The sequence below is a fragment of the Crocodylus porosus genome, unplaced genomic scaffold (genome assembly GCF_001723895.1).
Source record: "Crocodylus porosus isolate Cpor-Errol unplaced genomic scaffold, CroPor_comp1, whole genome shotgun sequence".
Lineage (NCBI taxonomy): Eukaryota > Metazoa > Chordata > Crocodylia > Crocodylidae > Crocodylus > Crocodylus porosus.
In genome coordinates, this window is record NW_017728914.1 from 21130863 (window position 1) to 21151325 (window position 20463).

The window sequence follows — 20463 nt, forward strand, 5'->3', positions numbered from 1 at the left end:
AGTTTTTCCCCTGGAAAACTAAAAATAGGAAACCCCCAGACTTTTGAGACAAGACTTTACCATGTTTTAAAAAACTCTGGTTTAACCAGCTCCAAAGGTATCACTATAGCTCTAACAGCCATAGTAGTCTGTATTTGAATTGGAAACAGGTCTGCTCTGTGGTGGGATAATGGAATTCATTCCTATCTTGGTATACTACTAGACTAGCCTTTTCTGAAACCCTTGAAATGTCAGAGGGCAGTAGTGGGCCTTTGGTAAACAAGGGGTTTACCACAGTCCCAGAGCCCCTTGCATGGGTGGCAGCTTGGAGTCAGAGGGGCCAGGATACCATTATGATGATCCGCACTCTCATTTATTGTAAGTTCTGTGGGACAATGATCAGCTTTTTGCATATGGTACTTGTACAGAACCTAGCAAAAAATGGGGTCCTTGTCTATGCCTTGCACTACTGCAGGCATCATCATCTGATGGATTTGACCCCCCACATCGGGGAGTTTTCAATTTCTTTTCCTGCTTATGTTCACTCACTTTATTTCCTTGTTATCAACAATATCCCTTAAGAAGAAGACCTTGCTGATGGTCTCTCTCTTTTTTTCTGTTGAGTCATTCCAGCAAATCTCTGATTAAAAAACTGGAGAGCAGATGCACTGTGACATACTTCGCAAGGCTCTCCTTGGCTCCTCTATGACAATGCTTTATGCCCTTGCAAATTACTTGATCAAACAAGGACAGGTGGAATGATTAATATGGGCCTGCATACACAGAAGGCTGGCTGCTAGTGCGATCAGCAAGGAGTCTCAGGTAGTTTTCTTAATAATTGAGGACCAAGGACAATGATACAGAATTGTAATGGACTATTCCTTAGGCCACTACATACAGTGGGCCTGGCTAGGCTGATTGTCACTCTTCAACCAGATCCCTGGTTGTGGCTAGAACAGCTTGTTCTTCGCTATAGACAGGACCTTGGCTGAACTCAGAGAGGAGGCAATAATGTCAGAAAAAACGGTCAATGACAGACTGCAGGAGAAAATATAAATTATATCTAGATACAAATAAGGCTCTTAATATTTTATTTCATAGTCACAGAGCCCATCATTGGGTCTAGTGTCAGAGCATATGGGAAAACCATCTTACATATATTTAAGAAATTTATCTATACCCAAGGTCTCCATTAAACAAGATAAATGAATTTGAAAGAAGTCAAAGAGATTGAATTGGAAATAAATCAGACTTTGCAGGGAGAACATGAACACTGTACCACTACTCCTGCATTGCTTTCTGCAATTAGATAGGGAAAATATATGCAGCTGGAAACTGCAGAGCAGAAGGGATCTGGGTATTGTGCTTGCTTGGTTTAAAAATAGAACATGAATGCATTTTCTGAGCACTGGTTAGCAGGTGCTAATGGGCAATACTCTATAATTTATAGCACAGGCTTTAAAAAGGGCTAGGAGGAAAATAGGAGAATTAGAGCCAAATCCTGTGGCATCCTGTCCATTTTTGGTTCTCTTTGGGCCCAAACCTGAGGTCTGTATTTGTTTTGAACACATGACTTACACAAATACACACTGCCTCCATTAGAGTTTTTCCCACATGGCAAAAAAGTAGATGTGTTAGGTAGGGTGTTCAGAGGTGGCTCTATGATATACCACATGTTATGTAATACCATGAGCTTGGAGACTTCGGTGCTTCTTCAGGGGGGCTCTTTAGACATGGATGAATTCTTCCTCAGGTATTTTCCAATGTACTGTATTGTGAACAACTGGCTCTCCAGCAACTTGGGGAACATGAAGCCCTGAGGTTTTTAGACCATTTTCAATATAATGTATTGTCTTCTAATAGTTATTTTAGGGATATCTGAGAAAATTCCATGGTTTACAGGGCCAGATTCCTCAGAATACCAACATTTTGTTCCCTACATGGGTTTTTGGTATTTTGGTAGGTTGGTTTGGTATTTTTCTCAAAAGCTGCCAGTTTTCAAAATATGCCTAGGTCAGTGATTTTATTATTAGTGATTTTGTGGGCAGTTTTTTAATTGTGAAGATGACAGCTTCACAGTCCTGGACGGATAGTGTTAGCTATTTATCTAGCTATCTGTCTGTCTATCCATCCATCCATCTATCCATCCACATTCCCAAGAATGTCCTCAGACTTTGTTAAATTAATGGTTGTAATACTTCTGAGGTGGTTCAATAAAGGTGAATATAGAAAAGCTACATTTTTAAGATGAGAAAAATGGTCTTGTTTTGAGCAGAAATTTAAAATGTTGGCATTTTTTCAGGTGATTGTGAAAACAAGAACAGAATATCAGCCTGACCAGAAGAACAAAGGCAAACTCAGGGTGCCTAAAATTGCTGAGTTCACAGTCAGTTTCACTGATGGAGTAACAGAAAGACTAAAGGTAAGAAATAGTACAGAAAGTGCTTTCTACCTTCATTTGCAAGATTATCATATTTCACAATAACTTAACCAATGTGACCGTGAAAATATTAAAACTTAATTCTTTCTTTACCACTGGGGTTAATGGGAATTTTGCTGGCAGAAATCTGTTATTCTGGGTACAGCAATAGCTCTAGTTGGCCCTAAAATTCCATCCCTGAAATAATTTTTTTAATGTTTCCCATCTGAGTCCAGGACAAAAATTTCAAACTCCAAAAACGTTGATCAACAATCAAGTAAAAAAAAACAAAACAGTTTGTCCATGAAAATGTTTTGTTTCAGAATCTTTTAAAGTGCCTCACTCCAATTTTGACCATTAAAAAAAATGTTTTGCTGTTAGTCATCTTAAATTTCTGAATGGTAAGTTGTTACAATGCAAAAGTACACAGAACTTTTTCAGTTTATATATGCTGAAATAATCTGACAGATGACATACATACACTTTTTTGAGCTGTCTTCCAAACAGGGCCTTTATCAAAACTTCCCTTCCTGGGGGCAGTTTTGATTCAGTGAATTGGTATTTTCTGTCAAGAAACAGTTTCATTTAAATATTCCAAATCAGTTCTACTTGTAGCTATTAAACAGCCCAAACCTGTGAGACTGCAGCTGAGTAGGACAGGTTTTACTTCACGTCCTAACAAACCATACTACATAATGGACGGGTGTACACAAGATGTTTTGAGCACAGTAGACTAATTCTATTGCACATCAGTACGGTGCCAAAGCCCATGCTAATGCGCTAATGTGCAGTTGATTTAGTCTACTGCATATTAATGTCACAAAAAGACCATTTGTTTGCACAAATGCTCAGTAGCGCTGATTACAGCGCATTGAGTTTAGTACCTGTCATTACAGGTGCATTAAATAATGAATGTTGAGACGCATCCAGTAACTGGTATTTTCTCACTGTCATTGAGCAGATCCCAAACTTTTTTTAAGCGCTGTAAAAGTGCTTTTCATGCTTTTATTATTAAATTTAGAATTCAGTATGATGACATCTGACCCCACTTCTAGAAAGGTCAATGAAAATTCCCCCTTTAAGTTTAAACAGAAAAGCAGGGTCAGGAAGAAGAGTTGTAAGAGGGAAGAAAAAAGTGCCTAACTCAATAGTTCTAGAACTGGGCTTATATTACTGTGAGTCTTTGTTCAATTCCTTGCTGTAGAAGTTTGGGATATTGTATCAGATATACTGTTAGCAGTCCAAGTGCATTTACTTCTCCAAGCATGCAGCAAAAACTGGTGAACACAAGCACTTCAGCAAAATCTGAAAGTACAGACAACACAGACTCATTTAGAAGTACAGTTTTGTTATGATTATTTTCCAGTAACTCAGGAGATGAGTATTACTTTGAATACAGAAGTCTGTCAAAACTGTAACTGATAAAAAACCAAAATTGAATATTAATTAGTTTCATCGATCTTTATAACAGCTGAGACTAGATTGGTTCAGCTTTCCAGAATGGTTGATTTCTTACTGGGATACAGGTTGTAGCCATATTCGTCTACAGGCAAAAGGAATCAGAACTCATGGTAGCGGTGAAATCTACTGGCAGTTTTGTTAAACATAATAGAATTGTTAATTTTTTCCCATTGTTTCACCAAGTAGTGCAAATGTATATATGGATAATGTTAGTGATTAGACATTTGTATCTGTGATTCATTTTCATGTGGTTTGTGAAAAAATGGAAGTGGTCTTATTTTTGTAGCCAGGATGGTGTGCTTTGATCTCAGCTGGTTACCTGGGTCATATCATGCTGTTAACAGTCAGGGACTTGTTACATGTTAATTTTAGGAAGCTCCTAGAGCTCTTAACCCCCAGATTGTCCACACATTAACACATGAAACTAGTTTTAAGCACTCTTTAGGCAGATTTAAGTTACGTCACTCCATCTGAGGATTATCGCTGATCTGTGTTACTCAATTTTTGTTACCTAATATATAGCCACTCTAGGCTTCACATTAGTGTGAACACCCCACTCGCCTGCCCCTTGCTGGCCTGGATTGGGCTCATTGCCTCTCCTTGATTGGCATGCTGATCCCTACCCCCATCCCTCAGCAGCCCTGATTGGCCCACTGCCCCCCACCCTCCCAGATTGGGCCCATTGCTGCCCACCCCTACTGCCCTTGTCCCCTTCCTTGCCTGCTTCCCCAGATAGCCTGTCACAAGTATGCTGGGGAGGGATAGAAAGAGGGCCAGGGGGGTTGGCCCCAGAGGTTGTGGAGGGGGGAGCAGAGGGAGCCCTGGGGAGTAGGGGGAATGGGGGAAGCCTAGAATGGGAGTGGGGCAGTGGTTTTCTTACCTTTCGTCCTCAAGGCCCTTACTGGCTTGAATGTATGATTGCATCTAACATGGATCAACATCTGAGCAGCTTAAAGTGCAACATACAACAAGGCCCTTAAACTGACATCAAGACATTATGGCTGATAGAAAAGCAGTACCTGGAAAGCTGTCCTTTGGGTCACATGGCCATCCCAATGAGCAGAAACATGCATTCCCCGGGAACAAACAGTAGTGGAACATATTTGTGCAGTTGCTAGTTGTCCCTGGGTGCATGCTCTGGCTGGCCACAGGGCTGGCCCCAGCATCTGGCTTGGCCCCAGCAGCCTTATTTGGGATCCTGGGGGCTTCTTGGGGCTCCAGCAGCAGTGATTCCAGATGTGCAGAGCCTGGTTGGCAGCTGAAGTGTGGCTCTGGCCAGCCAGGCTCTGGTTTCAGGTGGTGCATGAAATGCCCTGCTTTATTCTGGCATGGGATTTTTGACAGCAGGATTTCCCAGTGTCAGAAAAACCTGCCGTACTGCAAATTAGCAGAATGATGAATGCCTACATGTGTGATGTGTGCAGTTTGCGACACCAGAGATGGGTCTGCAGTGCCACAAACCACACATGCACGTGTGTTGGGATTCGCCTACATGGAGCTGCACTTGTATGAGTAGCAGCATGAATGCTAGTTTAGACATGGCTGAGATACTAGGTGATGGAAACCAGTACCAATAGTGTACAGAGGAGAAGCAGGAACCCTGAATCTGAGAAACACATGTACAGAGGAGTAAAACAGAGTTCTGCTGGAAGATTTGCATAGAAACAGTAGGACATACTGAGTACAATTATTCTGGTTATCCTAATTAACAGACATCACTGTCTATTTAGAACTTGGTCCTACAGCTCTTAGCCCAGAAGCAGTCAATGGAGATCAGGTTTGAATTTCATCTAAGGATCTGGTCCTATTATTGAAAAAGAAGCCAAAAACATTTGGAACGTTTGAAGCCAAGAACATTAGACATGTTGGAGCCCATTATTTATTTTAATACACAGTTAAAAGTGTAGTCCCACTGCTGCAGTCTCTACATTTTATTTAATCTATTCCTGCTAGGGGGTATCTTCCTTTTCCAATTACTCAAACCCCCCAACCTGCTCCTCTGTCTCAGATCCTCCTTTGGATACTTTTTTCTCTCTATCTTTCATAGTTTCCATGTGTCTCTTCCCCATCTTTTCTTGACCTCTCCCACTCCTAATGCAAATAGGATGGCAAACAAAAGGGACAAGGCAGAAGGCCCTGGGGAAACAGGAGGTGATTCTGAAATCCACTTCAGTGACATTTGTTTTGTTAACTGGCTTTTCCTTTGCTGTATGGGATGGAAGAGAAGGGTTTGCTGTGGAGTCACAGCTCCTCCTATGTAGTCTAGCAGCATGACAGTTTGATTTGTAAGCTATTTCCTTCCTCTAAATTCCATATGATTTTCATTCTGTACTTTTCAGTGTCACTTATTAATCACTCAGCCTCACGCCTGAAAGTGGATAAAACTATAAGCCTCTGTCTGCCTGCTTTTCATAAAGCTTCCATGTATTATATTAAGTTTGTGGTATTATTTCCTGACCAAAATGAGCTGAGATAATAGATTATAGTTTATTACCTTTTGTACTGGATTTTTTTTGTTACACTACGTTTTTATATAGATGCACATTTTAGGAAGTTATTAAAAAAATACTGCCCTCTGGTTATAGGCAGGTCTAGTATCTGGCACTGATGAAATCATTTTACATGTTTTTTGTAAGAGGAAATCACAGTAAGTGCTTAACTTTTCTTATCTCAGTTTTGGCCACATTTTTAGAAGCTTTAAAAAAGACAATATAAATGAGATCATATTTTCTATTGCTGACTGGTTGCTCTGTACAGCTCGTCAGTAAGCAATATGTCAGAAATATCACCCACACCTTTTCGTTAATGGCCTGATTATAATTAGAGTATTCCTATATACGCGAGTCAGATCTTCAGCTATTCTAAATTGCCACAGATCTGATCAAATGAGTCATCCTATTGATTTCCCCAGGATGGATGGTGCGGGCAAGGTGAGCAGTATTTGGCTCAGCATCTGGTGTATCTGTGCTGGGGGAGAATTCACTGAGAAGAGTGGGCAAGGAAGTAAACTGGAAGATTTCTCTCCAAAGGCTCTTGCCATTGTACAGTTGGATTAGACTCTTTCAGTAAATCAAGTGTCTTAAAGGATAAGAAATGAGGTGCCTTGCTTCCTACTTTGCCCTCAAGGGGAGCATTATCATCAGTTCAGCTAGAAATAAATGTTGTGATAATAAGGCCAAGTGAGTCTCTATCATTAATAATCATAAGTGGAAAGAGCGGTTGGATTCCATAGTTGTGATTATGTTCCCCACCTTCTGATGATCCTTCTGGAGCTGCTTTTCCTTCTGCTTCTTAGTGTTCCTTATAGACTGTGTCAACTGGTAAAGTGCCTTTCCTTGTGCTGTGTTCCTCTCTGCCTTTGGTCCTGAAAAGGTCACAGGGAAAGAAGAGGAGATTTTCTCAAAGTTCTCATTTTCCCCCCTGAATGCTGTAGTTTCATCACAGAGAACTTGGCTTCTTCTGTGAAGGAAGTTTCAAGACGTTACAAACATGGCTGCTAAATCTGCAGATGACCTTTATTTTGCTTTACTAGAAATCTTTTATTGAAGAGGTTAATAAATTATTAGACAGCTTTCTAACGTGAACATGCCAAAGCCAGAATGCAAGCTTATATATGTGTAGCTTTCATCTGTCTAGAGTAGTACAGATCTGATCTCTTTAATTATCATAAAGTCTGACAGCAGCCACTGTCCCTAGGCAACGGTCTTATTTTACTCTTCCTCCTCCTAGAATTTTAGATAGCTTCTGAAACTTGTCACATCACTTAATATATGAGATTATGTTTCTTTAGAGCTCAGTACACAGTGTCCTGGAAATTTGACCAATTAGTCTTTTTCTTCAGCTGCATGAGTCATCCTATATATACTTTATAAAAAATGTTTAAAAAACCATGTGAAGAAGGGTTACAAGAAAATGATGTTAAAATAACATTAAGGTTGAACCATCCATATACAAAAGTAATACTTCTTATTATTTTTTCTCCCCACTGAGAAGAAATGACAAAATATATTGTAAGCCAACTGGTACTGGTTTATAAGCTATTTCACTTCCAGGCAGTTATACCTCCATAAAGCGTTCCTCTAGCAAGTTTTGGAACTGACTTAGGTTTTTCTTTGCTCCTTTGTATCATTGAGGGTACTCCCAGTCCAGCATGAGCCCCACCAGGCCCATCAAACCAGAATTGGATGAATGTCCAGTAAACGCCTTGAGATATACAGTCACACTTTTCTGTGTTTTCATGTCTGTGGTTCAGTATGGAAGACAGTAGACCTGATCTGTTAATTTAATGCATCAACACAGTAGTGTTTTGAGACCCCAGCAAGACAACATGCCTCATCTCCAGGTTACAGTAGATCTAGGCCTGGGTGCACCAAGGGAGACTTTCTTCTTTTACAGTTAATGACATTTCAGGCAGTGGATTTGGAGAACACGGTGGTCTTGTGCTAATATTAGCGCAGTAATTTTTGTGACCATCCATGTTAGTCCTTCTTATCAAACTTAGTTGAGTGTTCTGATTTCAAGGCACATTATATTTTGACTGTTCTGGAAGTTAGGATCTCCAGGGATTAATTTGTCTTTCACCCTACACCTGTTCAATAGATTCACTTTACCCAGAAAACAACAAGCCTCTGAGCCAGTTTATGCTCCTGTCTATACTCCTGCCCTCTCCCCTTTATCATATACAAGCAATTCTACTGTCCATCTAGTGCAGGGGTGGGCAATTATTTTGGGCAGAGGGCCGCTTACTGAGTTTCGGCAAGCCATTGAGGGTCACGTGACAGGCAGCCCACAGCAGATAAATGTTAATCTTCTAAATTTTTTAGGGGCCCCGTAGGCCAGATAGAATGGCCTGGCAGGCCACGTCCAGCCCCTGGGCTGCACTTTGCCCACTGATCTAGTGTGACATCAGTAATCACGATGCTCCTAAATAAAACATTTAGTGTTGGCCCTCTGCGCTCAGCAGTTTAATACACCACTCGGAGTGATGGACCATAGATTCCCTCCTTTGCAAAAGCCCTACAGTTTTCACTTTTCATGGATTTTTCTCTCGAGAAAGCTAAATTAATTGGCCTCCAGAAACTGAAATAATTAAACCACAGTCTTGGCCGTAACAGGACAAATTTGAAGTGGGTGGATGCGGGAAGAAATTGAGATATTTCAGAAGATGTTTTCTTGTGAGTAGTTTATCTAGCTGGAAAATCAGTTCTGTGTATTGATCAGTGCCTCACTAAACAAGACTGGAAACTTCACCCTTTACTACAAGGTGGCGAGATCCATTTTCAGATTCACTGGCTGTGTAATCTGTTCCTTCAGAGAATGCAGCTACAATGTATTTCTTATCACTCTAGATCAAAAAGGTCAAAAAACTGCTGAGATGTGTGGATTTCTAATATGCAGGGAGAGAAATGATTCAACTTACTTTCTGAGGTTCTCAGAAGCTGTGGAACCCATCTAAGCATGCCTGTCAACTGCATACACTTGTCTAAGCAATGAGTTTTCTCTGCCCCTGAGTTGAAGAGGCAGGATGAAACCACCAGGCTGATTTTAGAGGCAGATTTATGCACTAGAAGGATAAATTGCAATAACAGAAGACAAAATCTGTTTGCTTCCAATCAAGCTCTACAAGGCAGGCAGAGAGAGATTAGTCCCTTACCTTATAAAGTGTGCATCTGTTTAATGCTATTGGTTCAGAATTAAGATAGGCTATATGGACTGCTGAAAGTGCAGTGTCAAATTGCTGTTGGGGTAAATGGTGGTAGCCGAACTGATTTTGAAGGCGCTTCATCCTGGTCCACCAAGAGAACCAGGCTCCTTTCTGCAAGAGAGGTTACTCAGATAGGGTCCACAGGACAAGCATGCATCTGACAGAATTGCTGGCCCTTGACCCTGTTGAAATGAATGAGGAATTTTACTTTAGTAGAGGCACGTTTTGGCCCAGAATCTGTATCTATTTGTTTCTGTGTGTGAAAGCTGCTGAGATGTGACCAAGAGTCTCTCATGATGAGCAGCAGAAAATTGGCTGTGTGGGGATTTTTGGCTTCCAGGGGCTCTTTGTCCAAATTAGCCTGCCCTGCTTTTTTGTTTTCAGAAATGCCATATGTCTCCGCAGGATGGACAGGTAGATGGACACATCTTTCTCCCCCTGTCCCAACCATTTCTAAAGGGCATGTCACCTTCTGGGCTGCCAAGCAAGGTATTCTGCAATTCTCCCCTGTGGAGTCGCAGCCTTTCTCTTTCGGTGCTACTCCTGTGCCTTCCTTGCCATGTGCTAGTCTACCAAATTCTCCAGTAAGACTCTGCCCAGAGCTGCTTCTCACATGCTTTTTCATAAGATTGCACTGCACTTGGCACACCAGTAAGGCCTAAATCGCTCGTATTTACCCCTAATGTTCTGATCTGTATCTCTCCACCCTGTAGGACATCACTTTGCTACATTTCCCTGTAGGATGCTGCTCTGTGCTGATATTCCTAACCAGCAGAGAGATGAATCATTTACAGGAAAATGGTCCGATGTGTGTCCTTGTGCCAATTCACCATGTATATATAAAAATAAAATAAAAGGCCCCTTTAATTGCTGAGTTGCCACAGGGTAGCAATAACTCACAGGGAAAAGGCTCATGTCTGTGAGCTATGCAATTTTCCCTACTGCTTTTTAATAATAATAATAGCAATGATAATAAAATAACAATGTTACCATAGCAACTGCCACATCACATATCAGTTATCTCTCAGATGCAGGGAGGCGGCTGAAAGATCCCATTACACTCACTAATGCGAGCAGTGCTTCAGGGAGGGAACATGCTCTAATAAACAGAGATTTTTCTCACTTTACTGAGAATTGTTAATGTGGTCGGGTTATTATTTCTGGGCTGAAAACTATGCAGCCAGTTAATGTTTTTTTTGTTCCAGGAAAGCAAGGGGCAAGCAGAGACAAATTGGCAATTTAGGGGCAAAGGGTGCTTTCAGATACTACCAGACCTAGTTCCCTGCCTCTGTAAAAAGTTCATTTTCAGTGGGCTCTGCCTCCCTTTTACTCTACATGATGTGTTGTTTTCTTAGTGGCACAGGAGAGTTGTCTGTTTTTACTTCTGGCATCCAAATCTTCTCCAGGGTCTGACCAGGTGGTCTTCTTCCATGGACATTAGGATGAGCAAGAGGATGGGCAAAAGGAACTCACTTTCACTCCGAGACGATGGGTCACAACACCTCCTTGCTTCCATTCCTTAAACACTTAGTGACCTGCAAGCCTTGCATCTGGTCCACTGAAACCTGATGCATGCTAAGACTTTGTGTCATTCTTAACAGCTCTTAATTAACCCAATCAAGGCACATACGAAAGGAAATTAGAAATATTGCCTGAACTCAGCAGTTATTCTTCTCTTCCCCCCCTGGCTGAAAGCAGAAACAATAAGATATGTTGCGTATGTTCCAGTCATCCTGATGTTGTGCTCAAAGACTGACTCATGGAGCCATTTGTGATCTGCAGTGATAATTCTGAGCTTTGAAGATGAGCTGTAGTTATGTCTGTTGTTTCAGTCATTGAAGAAATATAGTGCTAATTTTACCACGTGTTAGCCTTACCTGGTACCATTACCACTGGCAATCTTACATTGCTCAGCACGTGGAAAAGTTCAGGTTCTATGCAAGCAGTTCCAGCTAACGTGTGCTTCCCCATTACAATGGAGGCCTAATGAAAGCCAAGCCAGGAGCGTTATAAAGGTTCTATGACAAAAACATGTTATCAGAATTGACAAGAACCCTACATAGAATAGACTTGGAACCACCTCATACATAGGAGCCATGTAAGTCCAGATTCTTGTATCAGAAGTAGAAACTCAACCAAGGATGCATTTCTAGTTTCATATCTGTGTGATGCACATACATTCTCTTGCACAAAAGACTGAACTCCTCCAGCATATTTCTTATCCACATTGAATTAATCAGCAGCCTTAGGTCAAGGTCTTTTTATTTAATTGATTTGTTTGTGACAGAGAATGTAATTTCTGCCCAGAAAACACACGCAAATTCAGTGCTATTGCAATTGCTGGACTATCTAGATGTATAAGAACTCTCTGCAGGCTGGAGACACCTGATCAATCTGTACTGAGTGATGTTTTCCTGGAGAAACAAAGGAGTTATGTCATGGAAATTTCAATTGACCCTTTGCTGTAGTGTCACAGATGCAATACAAATCCTGAATAGTTTTTCATTAAGAGAAGGGAGGTGTTTGGACTGAATGAGAAACCATGCCGCACACAAATTGCAGAACCTAATTGCCATTTCAGTTTATTCTGAGTAATTTCTTTCGACAGTCTCTTTGGCTTTAACAGTCAAGTGCAATGCTTCTTTCTGATGTCCCCCCTACCTTGCTCCCCGCCTTCGGTTGTGACCTTTATTTGTTGGATAATTTTCTTGTCAGTGTTTAGGGTGGAATAAAGGATGATTGAAACTGGTTTGGCTACTGTAGCAGAAAAGAACTAACAAGATGCAAGGGGCAGAGGTTTCTGCTGAACTAAAGCCAAATCAGATTTTATTGACTCTAGTGAAATTTGTTTCAAATATTGCAACCAAACCACAGAATACTCAAAATCAGACAGGTGAAATCCATCCCTCTACTTGTCCTCTAACATTTCCTGATTTATTTTTAAAGTAGCACAGCTTGCTGATGGAACAGGAAACAGAACTAAACTCCCGCTTAATACTTGCAGACATAATAGATATGTTGGGCCATATTCTCAGCCAGAGAAAAGCAGCATAACTCCTTTGAAAGCATCAGTCTACACCATCTTAAGTCCTAGGCCAGAAAGATGGTTCCTATTTGGTTTGGGGTTTTAAAGGAGACTAACATCTGTATGTTAATACGGTCACAACTTACTGCCTTTCTCATTTAAAAGAAAAGGACTTTTAATTCTTGTGCTGCCTGTGGGACATCTCTGTGGCCCAAGCCAATTTCTAGAAAATGGAGGAAAACTGCCACACTGTTCTTGTGCACGATACCCACATAATAAGCAAAGATTTGTAAGTGAAATGGGTGTACTGGACCATGAACGTTGCTGCTTTATTAGTTTTATTTCCTGACCCGTGATGACACAGCGAGATGTAGAAATGCATTTGAGTACCTCAGCCTTTTCAAAGGAAAATGTTTTCAATCGATTTTTTTAAACCACCAGGGTCCCCTGAACAAAGGTGTTTTAAAATATGCATGTGTGGCCTTTGATTTCATTTCAAGTGCAAAGTCCGCTGGCTTGGGGTGGAGAAAGTTATCTCACGCATTTAAATGTAGACAGCTTGATTGTTCTGAGGATATTTACATCTAGTCCTCTGTTGCAATGGATGAAGTGCTAAATGTCAGTACTGCATGTAAAATTAAAATGTAAAGAAGTGACTGGAGAACAAATAAACAAGAAAAAGCCTGAAGGAGTGTCGCTTAGCCTAGTTCAGCCCAGTGGAGCAGTACTGGAGCTGCAAGCTATGCACTGTTCACAAATCGCTTCAACAGGTAAGTTATAAGAGGCTGCAATCTGGCAACCCAAATACACGTTTCAAGGAGCTGTGATTCAGTGAAATTTTGCAAACTTTAGCTTGAATGTGTGCTGGTGCAAAGCAGAATTGCTTCAGGGAATGCTCAAGGAAGCATTGTAGGTCTTATGTTACTCCTATGCTTGGGAATTTTTCTCAGCTGGCTATATCCTTAGTGTAAACCTGCTTTGGTGGGGGCTTTAGTGTGACCTGATCAAGTCTGAAAAAACTCAGCTCAGTGTGAGACAGAGGAAGGAGACATTAGGGAAAAACCCAAGCCTTTTGTTATATCCAGTGAATTTGCTTTTAATCCAGTGATTGCTTTTTGACTTCCCCTGTTAGTTTTGCTGGTTAGTTATCACCAGTCTCAGTTAATGGGCACCTTGGAAAATAATTCAGGACCTGATTTTCAGAGACAGGTAGACTCCCCACATCACACTGCAGCCAAGGGGAGTTGGGGGTGCTCATGTCTACTAAGAGGGTAGACCTGGCTTAGGGTTACCATATCTTCAGTTCCAAAAAAGAAGACACCTGTCGTGCAGGGGTGGGGAGGAGGGGGAATATGACTGTGGTGGGGGGCAGTGATATGGCGGTGCCCTGTCCCTGCCTCTTCTGTTGCCTCTCACTCTCAAGCCACAGCCCCCTCCACCAGCCCTGCTGCTGTCCCTCACTCCTGGCCCACAGACCCCAGCCATGCCAGTGCCCCTCACTCCCAAACTGCAGTACCCTGCCCCCCTGGGCCATGCTGGTTCTGCCCAGCAGCCCCCTGCCTGTGCCCCAGCCCTGTTGGTGCCCCTCACTCCTGACCCACAGACCTCTGCCCATCCCTGCAGCCCTGTTGGTGTCCCTCACTCCTCCCCTTGCTTCCCATAGTGGAGCAAAGCAAAAACCCAGACATTTGCTCAGTTCTGAAAAACCCGCCCAGACAGGGATAGGAGGACTCAAAAAGAGGACATGTCCAGAAAAACCTAGATGTATGGTAACCCTATACTGGCTGCCAATATGAAGTAAGAGGTTGTTTTATGGGGAGGACATTTTTATGGGGAGGACATTCAGTGAGGTGCTCCTAAAGACAGCTCTGCGGCTCAAGCATCAGCCAAGTGATGCCTACTTGTGCATATCTGTTTTAGGCATGTATATGGTACCCACCACCATTGTGCCTGAGCACGGAACATCTCTGTGAAGTAGGGAGGTACTATTATGCCATTTCACAAATGGGGAGCTGAAGCACAGGATCCTTCAAAGGACACAGCCATTGCTCTGCAATGCACCGACTTACCCTTGGGGGCACTGATGCTGAGCAAGAATCCTCGGCCCTACATTAGATGCCCAGGCAATGCAACAGGAGAGACAGCATCCTCAGGAAGTGTAGCGGTCAGGGAAAAAGAAGACTCTGTAAACCAGTGATGCGCACACTCTGCTGAGAGGGAAGAGTCCTGGCCCCTGCCCTGCCTCCTGTGTTTGCCTGTTTATTATCCAGTGACTGTTCAATGCAATTCATAACAGTCCTCAACACAGGGTCTAGAGTTGAGGACTCTCCTCCAAAGGGAGCACCCACCTAACTGGGCTGCAGAGTCAGACTTCATCTTACATGCTCGTCTTTTGCTCCACAACTCTTCCACTGCTTTGCACATAGTAGTCCAGCTTCAACAGACGGTGCAGAGAGTGGGGGCCTTAGCCTGTCCAAGCCCATTGATAGTGGCTATGCCGCTCCCTGTAAAGTGAGAGCTATGTGTTCAAACAGCTTCAGGGTGAAGTCAAGCCAGAAACCTGCCCTCCCATTTCCTGGGCATGTGCTCTAACAACTTGGCATTGGGCAAAAGGCACAATTCTTATCTTCCTGCCCTAGTTGCCTAAGGCTAGGCAGGGACATCAGAATCCCAGTTTCAGAGAGGTACATACTTTTAGCCCTGACTACATAGCTAAATCAGGGGAGGAGAGGGTAGGAGAGAGAGAGTTTTACATGTACCAGTGGGCTGTTTTAGGTGTCCCTCTACTTGGTGGACTGAGCATTGGGAAGGGGTTCGCAGATCTCTCTTTTAGAATCCCCTTAACAATAGCTTTAGACGCCTGGTGCTGCAGTCTTTATTCATGCCAGCAGACCCATGTGGATCAGGTCCTGAGCAAGTGAGTATATTTGAATAGAAGCATGAATGATGCTTCCTCTTGGAAGGTGTGTTAACTAGCAAAATAGAAGAGAGCCATTTCGCTTTAGCCTGAAAGTTAGGGCATTTTTCCAGAGACCAAAATATTAGCTTCCATCCAAGGAATTCTGCCAGCCTGCGAGGGGAAACCCACCATTTCCTGTGTTTTTCTCCTTAAAAAGAGAAAATTTGGGTTTTACTGCATTTTTCCATGATGAGTAGAAAACCCGGGTCACTGATGATGATACCACTTACCCAGTGGAATAGGAATGGAGCAGAACATAAGTGACTGGAGAATGAGCTTCTGCACATGCTCAGGAGAAGCGGCAAGTTTTGCAGGGGGACTAAGGTTTGCACAAATAGTTCAATTGGTATAAATGTTATCTGTTAGCAGAATTTGTATAATGGCAAACCCCACGTCCAGTAAAAGGGACAGGATGTCATGGATGAGGCACTGAGGAACACAATGAGATGTTACAAGATGTCACTGCTGAGAGGTTGGCAACAGGATAATGTGCCCTTCTACAGTAATCCCATTAATTGAAAAACCTATTCAAATTAATGATTTGAAAAAAAGTCACTTTCAGTTTTGCTCTGCGTGGTTTTCTAAGGTCCATTCATGAAAATGGTATGCCAAGTATAATTGGGAAGTTGGATTAGCAAATAAAGATTGGAATTACAACTGGCATTCCAGAGCCCTTGGATGTGTTACAAAGCAATAACTGCACAAAAATGTGGGTGACAAGCATCAAATACTATAACTCAGGTTTAACTATAAAGGAAGAAGATTACATTAAGAACCCCTAAAAAAAAAATCTGAGTTTGGTTGCACCTTTGTGCCCCACCTGATGACATCACCCTGTCTCCTGCAGCCATTATCACATGTCTTAGGCTAAGGACAGACATTCAAAAAGCTGGAGCCTGAATTGATTCAATCTTTGCAGGTTAGTCTAACCTGCATAGATTGAACCAATTTGCAAGTGGATGGACATCCACTTTTGACTCCAGAAATGCAGGCACATGCCTGCAGTGGCTCAGGACAGAAGCCAGGGGGTGCTAGAGTGAGCCATCATCTGGAGGGAAACTAAGCAGAGGGAAGGGGTGTGGCCAGGCCCAGGCAGGCCTGAGTGTGATTTGGGAGGGGTTTAAACCCCCATGCTGGGCTGCAGGGACCCCAGCCCAGGTCTGCCTGGAGGGAGAGGGGGAAGTAGCCCCTGTCAGGGGTCCCCAGCCCCCCCACCCCTGTTCACTCACTGGCTGGTGGCAGGAGTAGGGATGGGGCTAAGTCCTGGTAGACTGAGTGGAAATGGGTTTTAATCACCCCATTGCAGGGGTATGGGTGGTGCGGGCACTGACAGGCTCTGCTCGTGCACCCAGGACTGTGCACCTGGGGCTGCTGGGCCAGATGTCAATAACTTGATGGGATGGAGGGGTTTAATTTCCCCATTGCAGGGAGCAATGGTGGGGGCACTGACAAGTGCCCTGGGTAGAGTCACACCAAGGAACAGCCAGCCGGCCTCAGGGAGGATACGAAGAGGGGGATGTGACCTGACTGTGGGAAGGGGGGGATGTGAACTGGCATTAGGGACGGGGTGGAGCCTGACTCACCAATGCCTAAGGCTATGGTAGCATGGCCTGGGCTGGGGTCAGCATGGCTGTCCACTCCCTGCCTCTCCTGGCAGCAGCAGTGGAGTAAACTATTGTGGTGGGCAGAGGTGAGGAACCTGTCACCTGCTGCCTGCTCAGGATGGGTGCTCTGGGTGGGCTTCTGCAAACCAGTCACTGCCTACACCCCTGGGATGGAGGGTCAGGCTGGACTGGCCTTCAGTGATCCATTGCCTCCCCCTGCCACTACCCACACCCATGATCCACAGCAGACTGCCCCAAGCACCCAGCGCCACTGCGAGCAGGCAACAGGTGACAGGTGCCTCACCCACCTCTGCTTCTGGCTTTGGACCCCAGCCAGGCTGTGCTCAGCACAGGGGGTGGGAAGCCCACAGCAGGAGATGTTTTCCTGCCACTCGCTCTTCAACTGGCCTGCTAGCTGAGCAGGGGACATGGCCAGGTGATTGGCCTGGCTCCCGGCTCAGGCTGAGGAATAACCGCCCCCCCCGCCCCTCCCATTGTAGGCTTCCCTGCAGCCAGATGCCAGGCTGATCATCTGGCCATGCTTCATGCTTGGCTGGAAGGCCAACAGAGGAGAGAGTCAAGGGAGAAATGACCCCTGCTGTGGGCTTCTCACCCACTGTGCTGGGCCTAGCCTAGCTGGGATCCAGAGCTGGGCAGGGGTGCTGTTTTCCCCCCACTCCCACCTCACTTGGCCTGCTAGCCAGGGAGGGGGCATGGCTAGGTGATCAACGTGGCTCCCAGCTCAGGTGGGGACTGTGGGCTTCCCTACAGCCGGGAGCCAGGTGGATCACCCCGTGGTATGTTCTCCTTGGCTAGCATGCTAGCTGAGAAGGGAGTGGGGAAGAAAAACAGCAGCCTCTTCCCTCTCCCTCTCCTACCCCTATTGCAGACTTCTGCTGTGTCCCAGGAGCGGTGGAGCAAGTATGGCCCCTGGCGCTGTCACTTTGCTGAAGCTGGCCTGGGCGGGTAAGAGCATCAGGTCTGCCTGGCACTTTCTGGGCAGAACTGCAACCTGGCGCCTCATCCCTGCCACTGCTGGGGAGCTGAGCCTGCCCCAAGCTCCTTGCAGGTGTTGGGCAAGTCTTCCCCCCCTGTTTAGCTGGAGCCAGTCCCTTCTGCCCATCAGCCCTGCCTGGCACAGCCTCTGTAGCTCCTGTCCACCAGGCTGTAACAGGGCTGCAGCCTGGTTGACCCTGGAAGAGGGAGGGGACTCACACCCTGGGCTGCAGCTTCCTCACCCCAAACTGTCCTGCAACGCAGGGCTCCCTGGTGCGTGTGGCCCACAGCCCAGCAGGTCCTGTGGGGCAGCTGGGCGGAGGTGGGGGGTAATGCCTACCTTGTGCCCAGCAGAGGGGGGAAGCTGGCACTAGGGGCTTTACTTCCCACCCCAGCTTGGAGCTGGGTCGATTCCTTGGCAGAGGAGGGGGTGAGACAGGGGAACCTGCTCCGCTCCTGGCTGCTGGGAAAGGAAAAGTACTTGCTGGCAGCTGTGGGCTGGGCCAGGCCTGCTCCAATGGAGCAGAGAGCACAGCCCAGGGCTGAAAAGCATGCAGGGATGTTGGGGGACTCTGATTTAACTTAAACCAGGAAAAGGTCTGGGACAGAAATTTCATAAACCAGTTTGACCCAAATCAGTTAAGGCTACATTCAACCAGGTTTATCCTAAACCATTTTTGGCTGTTTTGAAACTGGTTTATGTGCACTGAACTTACGTTCTGTTACAGGTTTAAACCAGTTCCTGACCACTTAAATCTGTTTATGTGCAACTTCTGTCCCTAGCCTTAGAGAAACGGGCTTAGACAAAAATGACACTTAGCATAGGATGTGTTACCACATGCTGCAGTAACATGGAAGGGCAAGGTTGAGAGCTGAACATCTTATTCAACTGTTGAAACAGTCAAGTTATCAGCTTATCATATATGAAGGGAAAACTTTAAAAGATGTCTTATCCAAGCTGCTCTGGGTCTAGAAGAGTCATCTGGAAGCTTGAAGTGGTCAGATTGTTTTGCCATGTTACCAGTACATTTTGATGATGATCATGTGAGCGAATCTGTCAGACCTGTCAGTCTAATTAGATGTGAATCATGATGTCAGAAACAATCTGAGGCTCATGGGGACGTTCAAAGTCCGGATCTCAGTTTTTCATCTTAAACTACTCTTGCTCATTAAATCATGGTGGAGAAGCTGCATTTTACCATGGGAAATTGTGGAGTTCTTGTGCATCTCTCATTCACATAAGCAGCTCGGTGGACTTCAGCAGGACGACTCACATTAGAAATAAGTGCTTGCCACACCTTGGTGACGTTGCAGGATTAATAGAAGGGCAATAAAGAACTCATTTTTGTGGGAAGGCAACAATTTCGTGTGTTCACTGAATTGCATTAAGTAACAAGGGAGGAATATACTAAGCTACTAAATGTCAAAAAGAAAGAGCAAAACCTTATAATTAATCAAAGTGGAAATTCATTAACATTCAACATTTCAAGTACCGACCTGGAAAATGCCATTTCCGAAATTCCATAAGGAATCAGGGCTTGAAAAGTGAGCAATGTATTTTCCAGTCAAGGCTTTTGACTTGGCACAGAAATATGTCATGTGGACCACAGCTGGCACCATGCACATCTAAAGTGATCTAAGATTATTAGTGCCTAAACAGCTACTAGAAATTATATTACATGATGGAGACTGGCTAATATAATTAAGCCAGCTAGTTATTGTGCATGTAATTTAATTATTTGACAAATTGCTTGGAAACATGGTGTTCCTATTCCACACTTGCACTGTGCTCCTAGTATTCTCCTAGCATTAGAAGGCACAGCACTGGGGAATTATTAGTAGTAAACTGTTTTCTCAATAGATAGTGCTTCTTGAATTGCAAAATTAATAGAGAGCTGGCAACAGTAGAGGTTGTGGAGCCCCGAGTGGTGGGAGTAGGTAAGGATGAGAGTCAGAATAGATTAGACTGAGCTTGAAAACTGGTTCAGAGATGACTGATCTTGTTTCAAGTAGCTCTACTTTGTGACTTTATAGGAGACTGTTGGGGGAGAGTCTTCTCCTCTCTTCTTGGCGCTTCCCAATAAGACCCATGGAACCTGGTTTCTGAGTAGCACCTGCCGAGGGGTTTCCATAAGATCCTATGGGATGGGAGAGAATGATGAGACAGAAGCGACACTGTCATTCCTCCCCCTGGCATAGCCATGGATAGATCCTCCTCATTTGGATCCTTTCAGTTTAGAGAAGCCAAGAGGAGAATTTGGGCCAACATTTTAGAAAGTCATGAATACAAAACCAAGCCATAAACTGTTTGCCATA

The 20463-nt window shown here is 44.1% G+C and overlaps 1 protein-coding gene across 1 annotated transcript in view; it reads left to right on the plus strand.

The window, feature by feature from the left end:
- Window positions 1-20463, plus strand: part of LOC109310025 (neuron-specific protein family member 2) — a 49318-nt gene that overhangs the window by 14078 nt on the left and 14777 nt on the right. The window contains exon 3 of the mRNA XM_019534968.1: window positions 2282-2401. Coding sequence (XP_019390513.1) covers window positions 2282-2401 — 120 coding nt within the window. The remainder of the gene's footprint in view (window positions 1-2281; window positions 2402-20463) is intronic.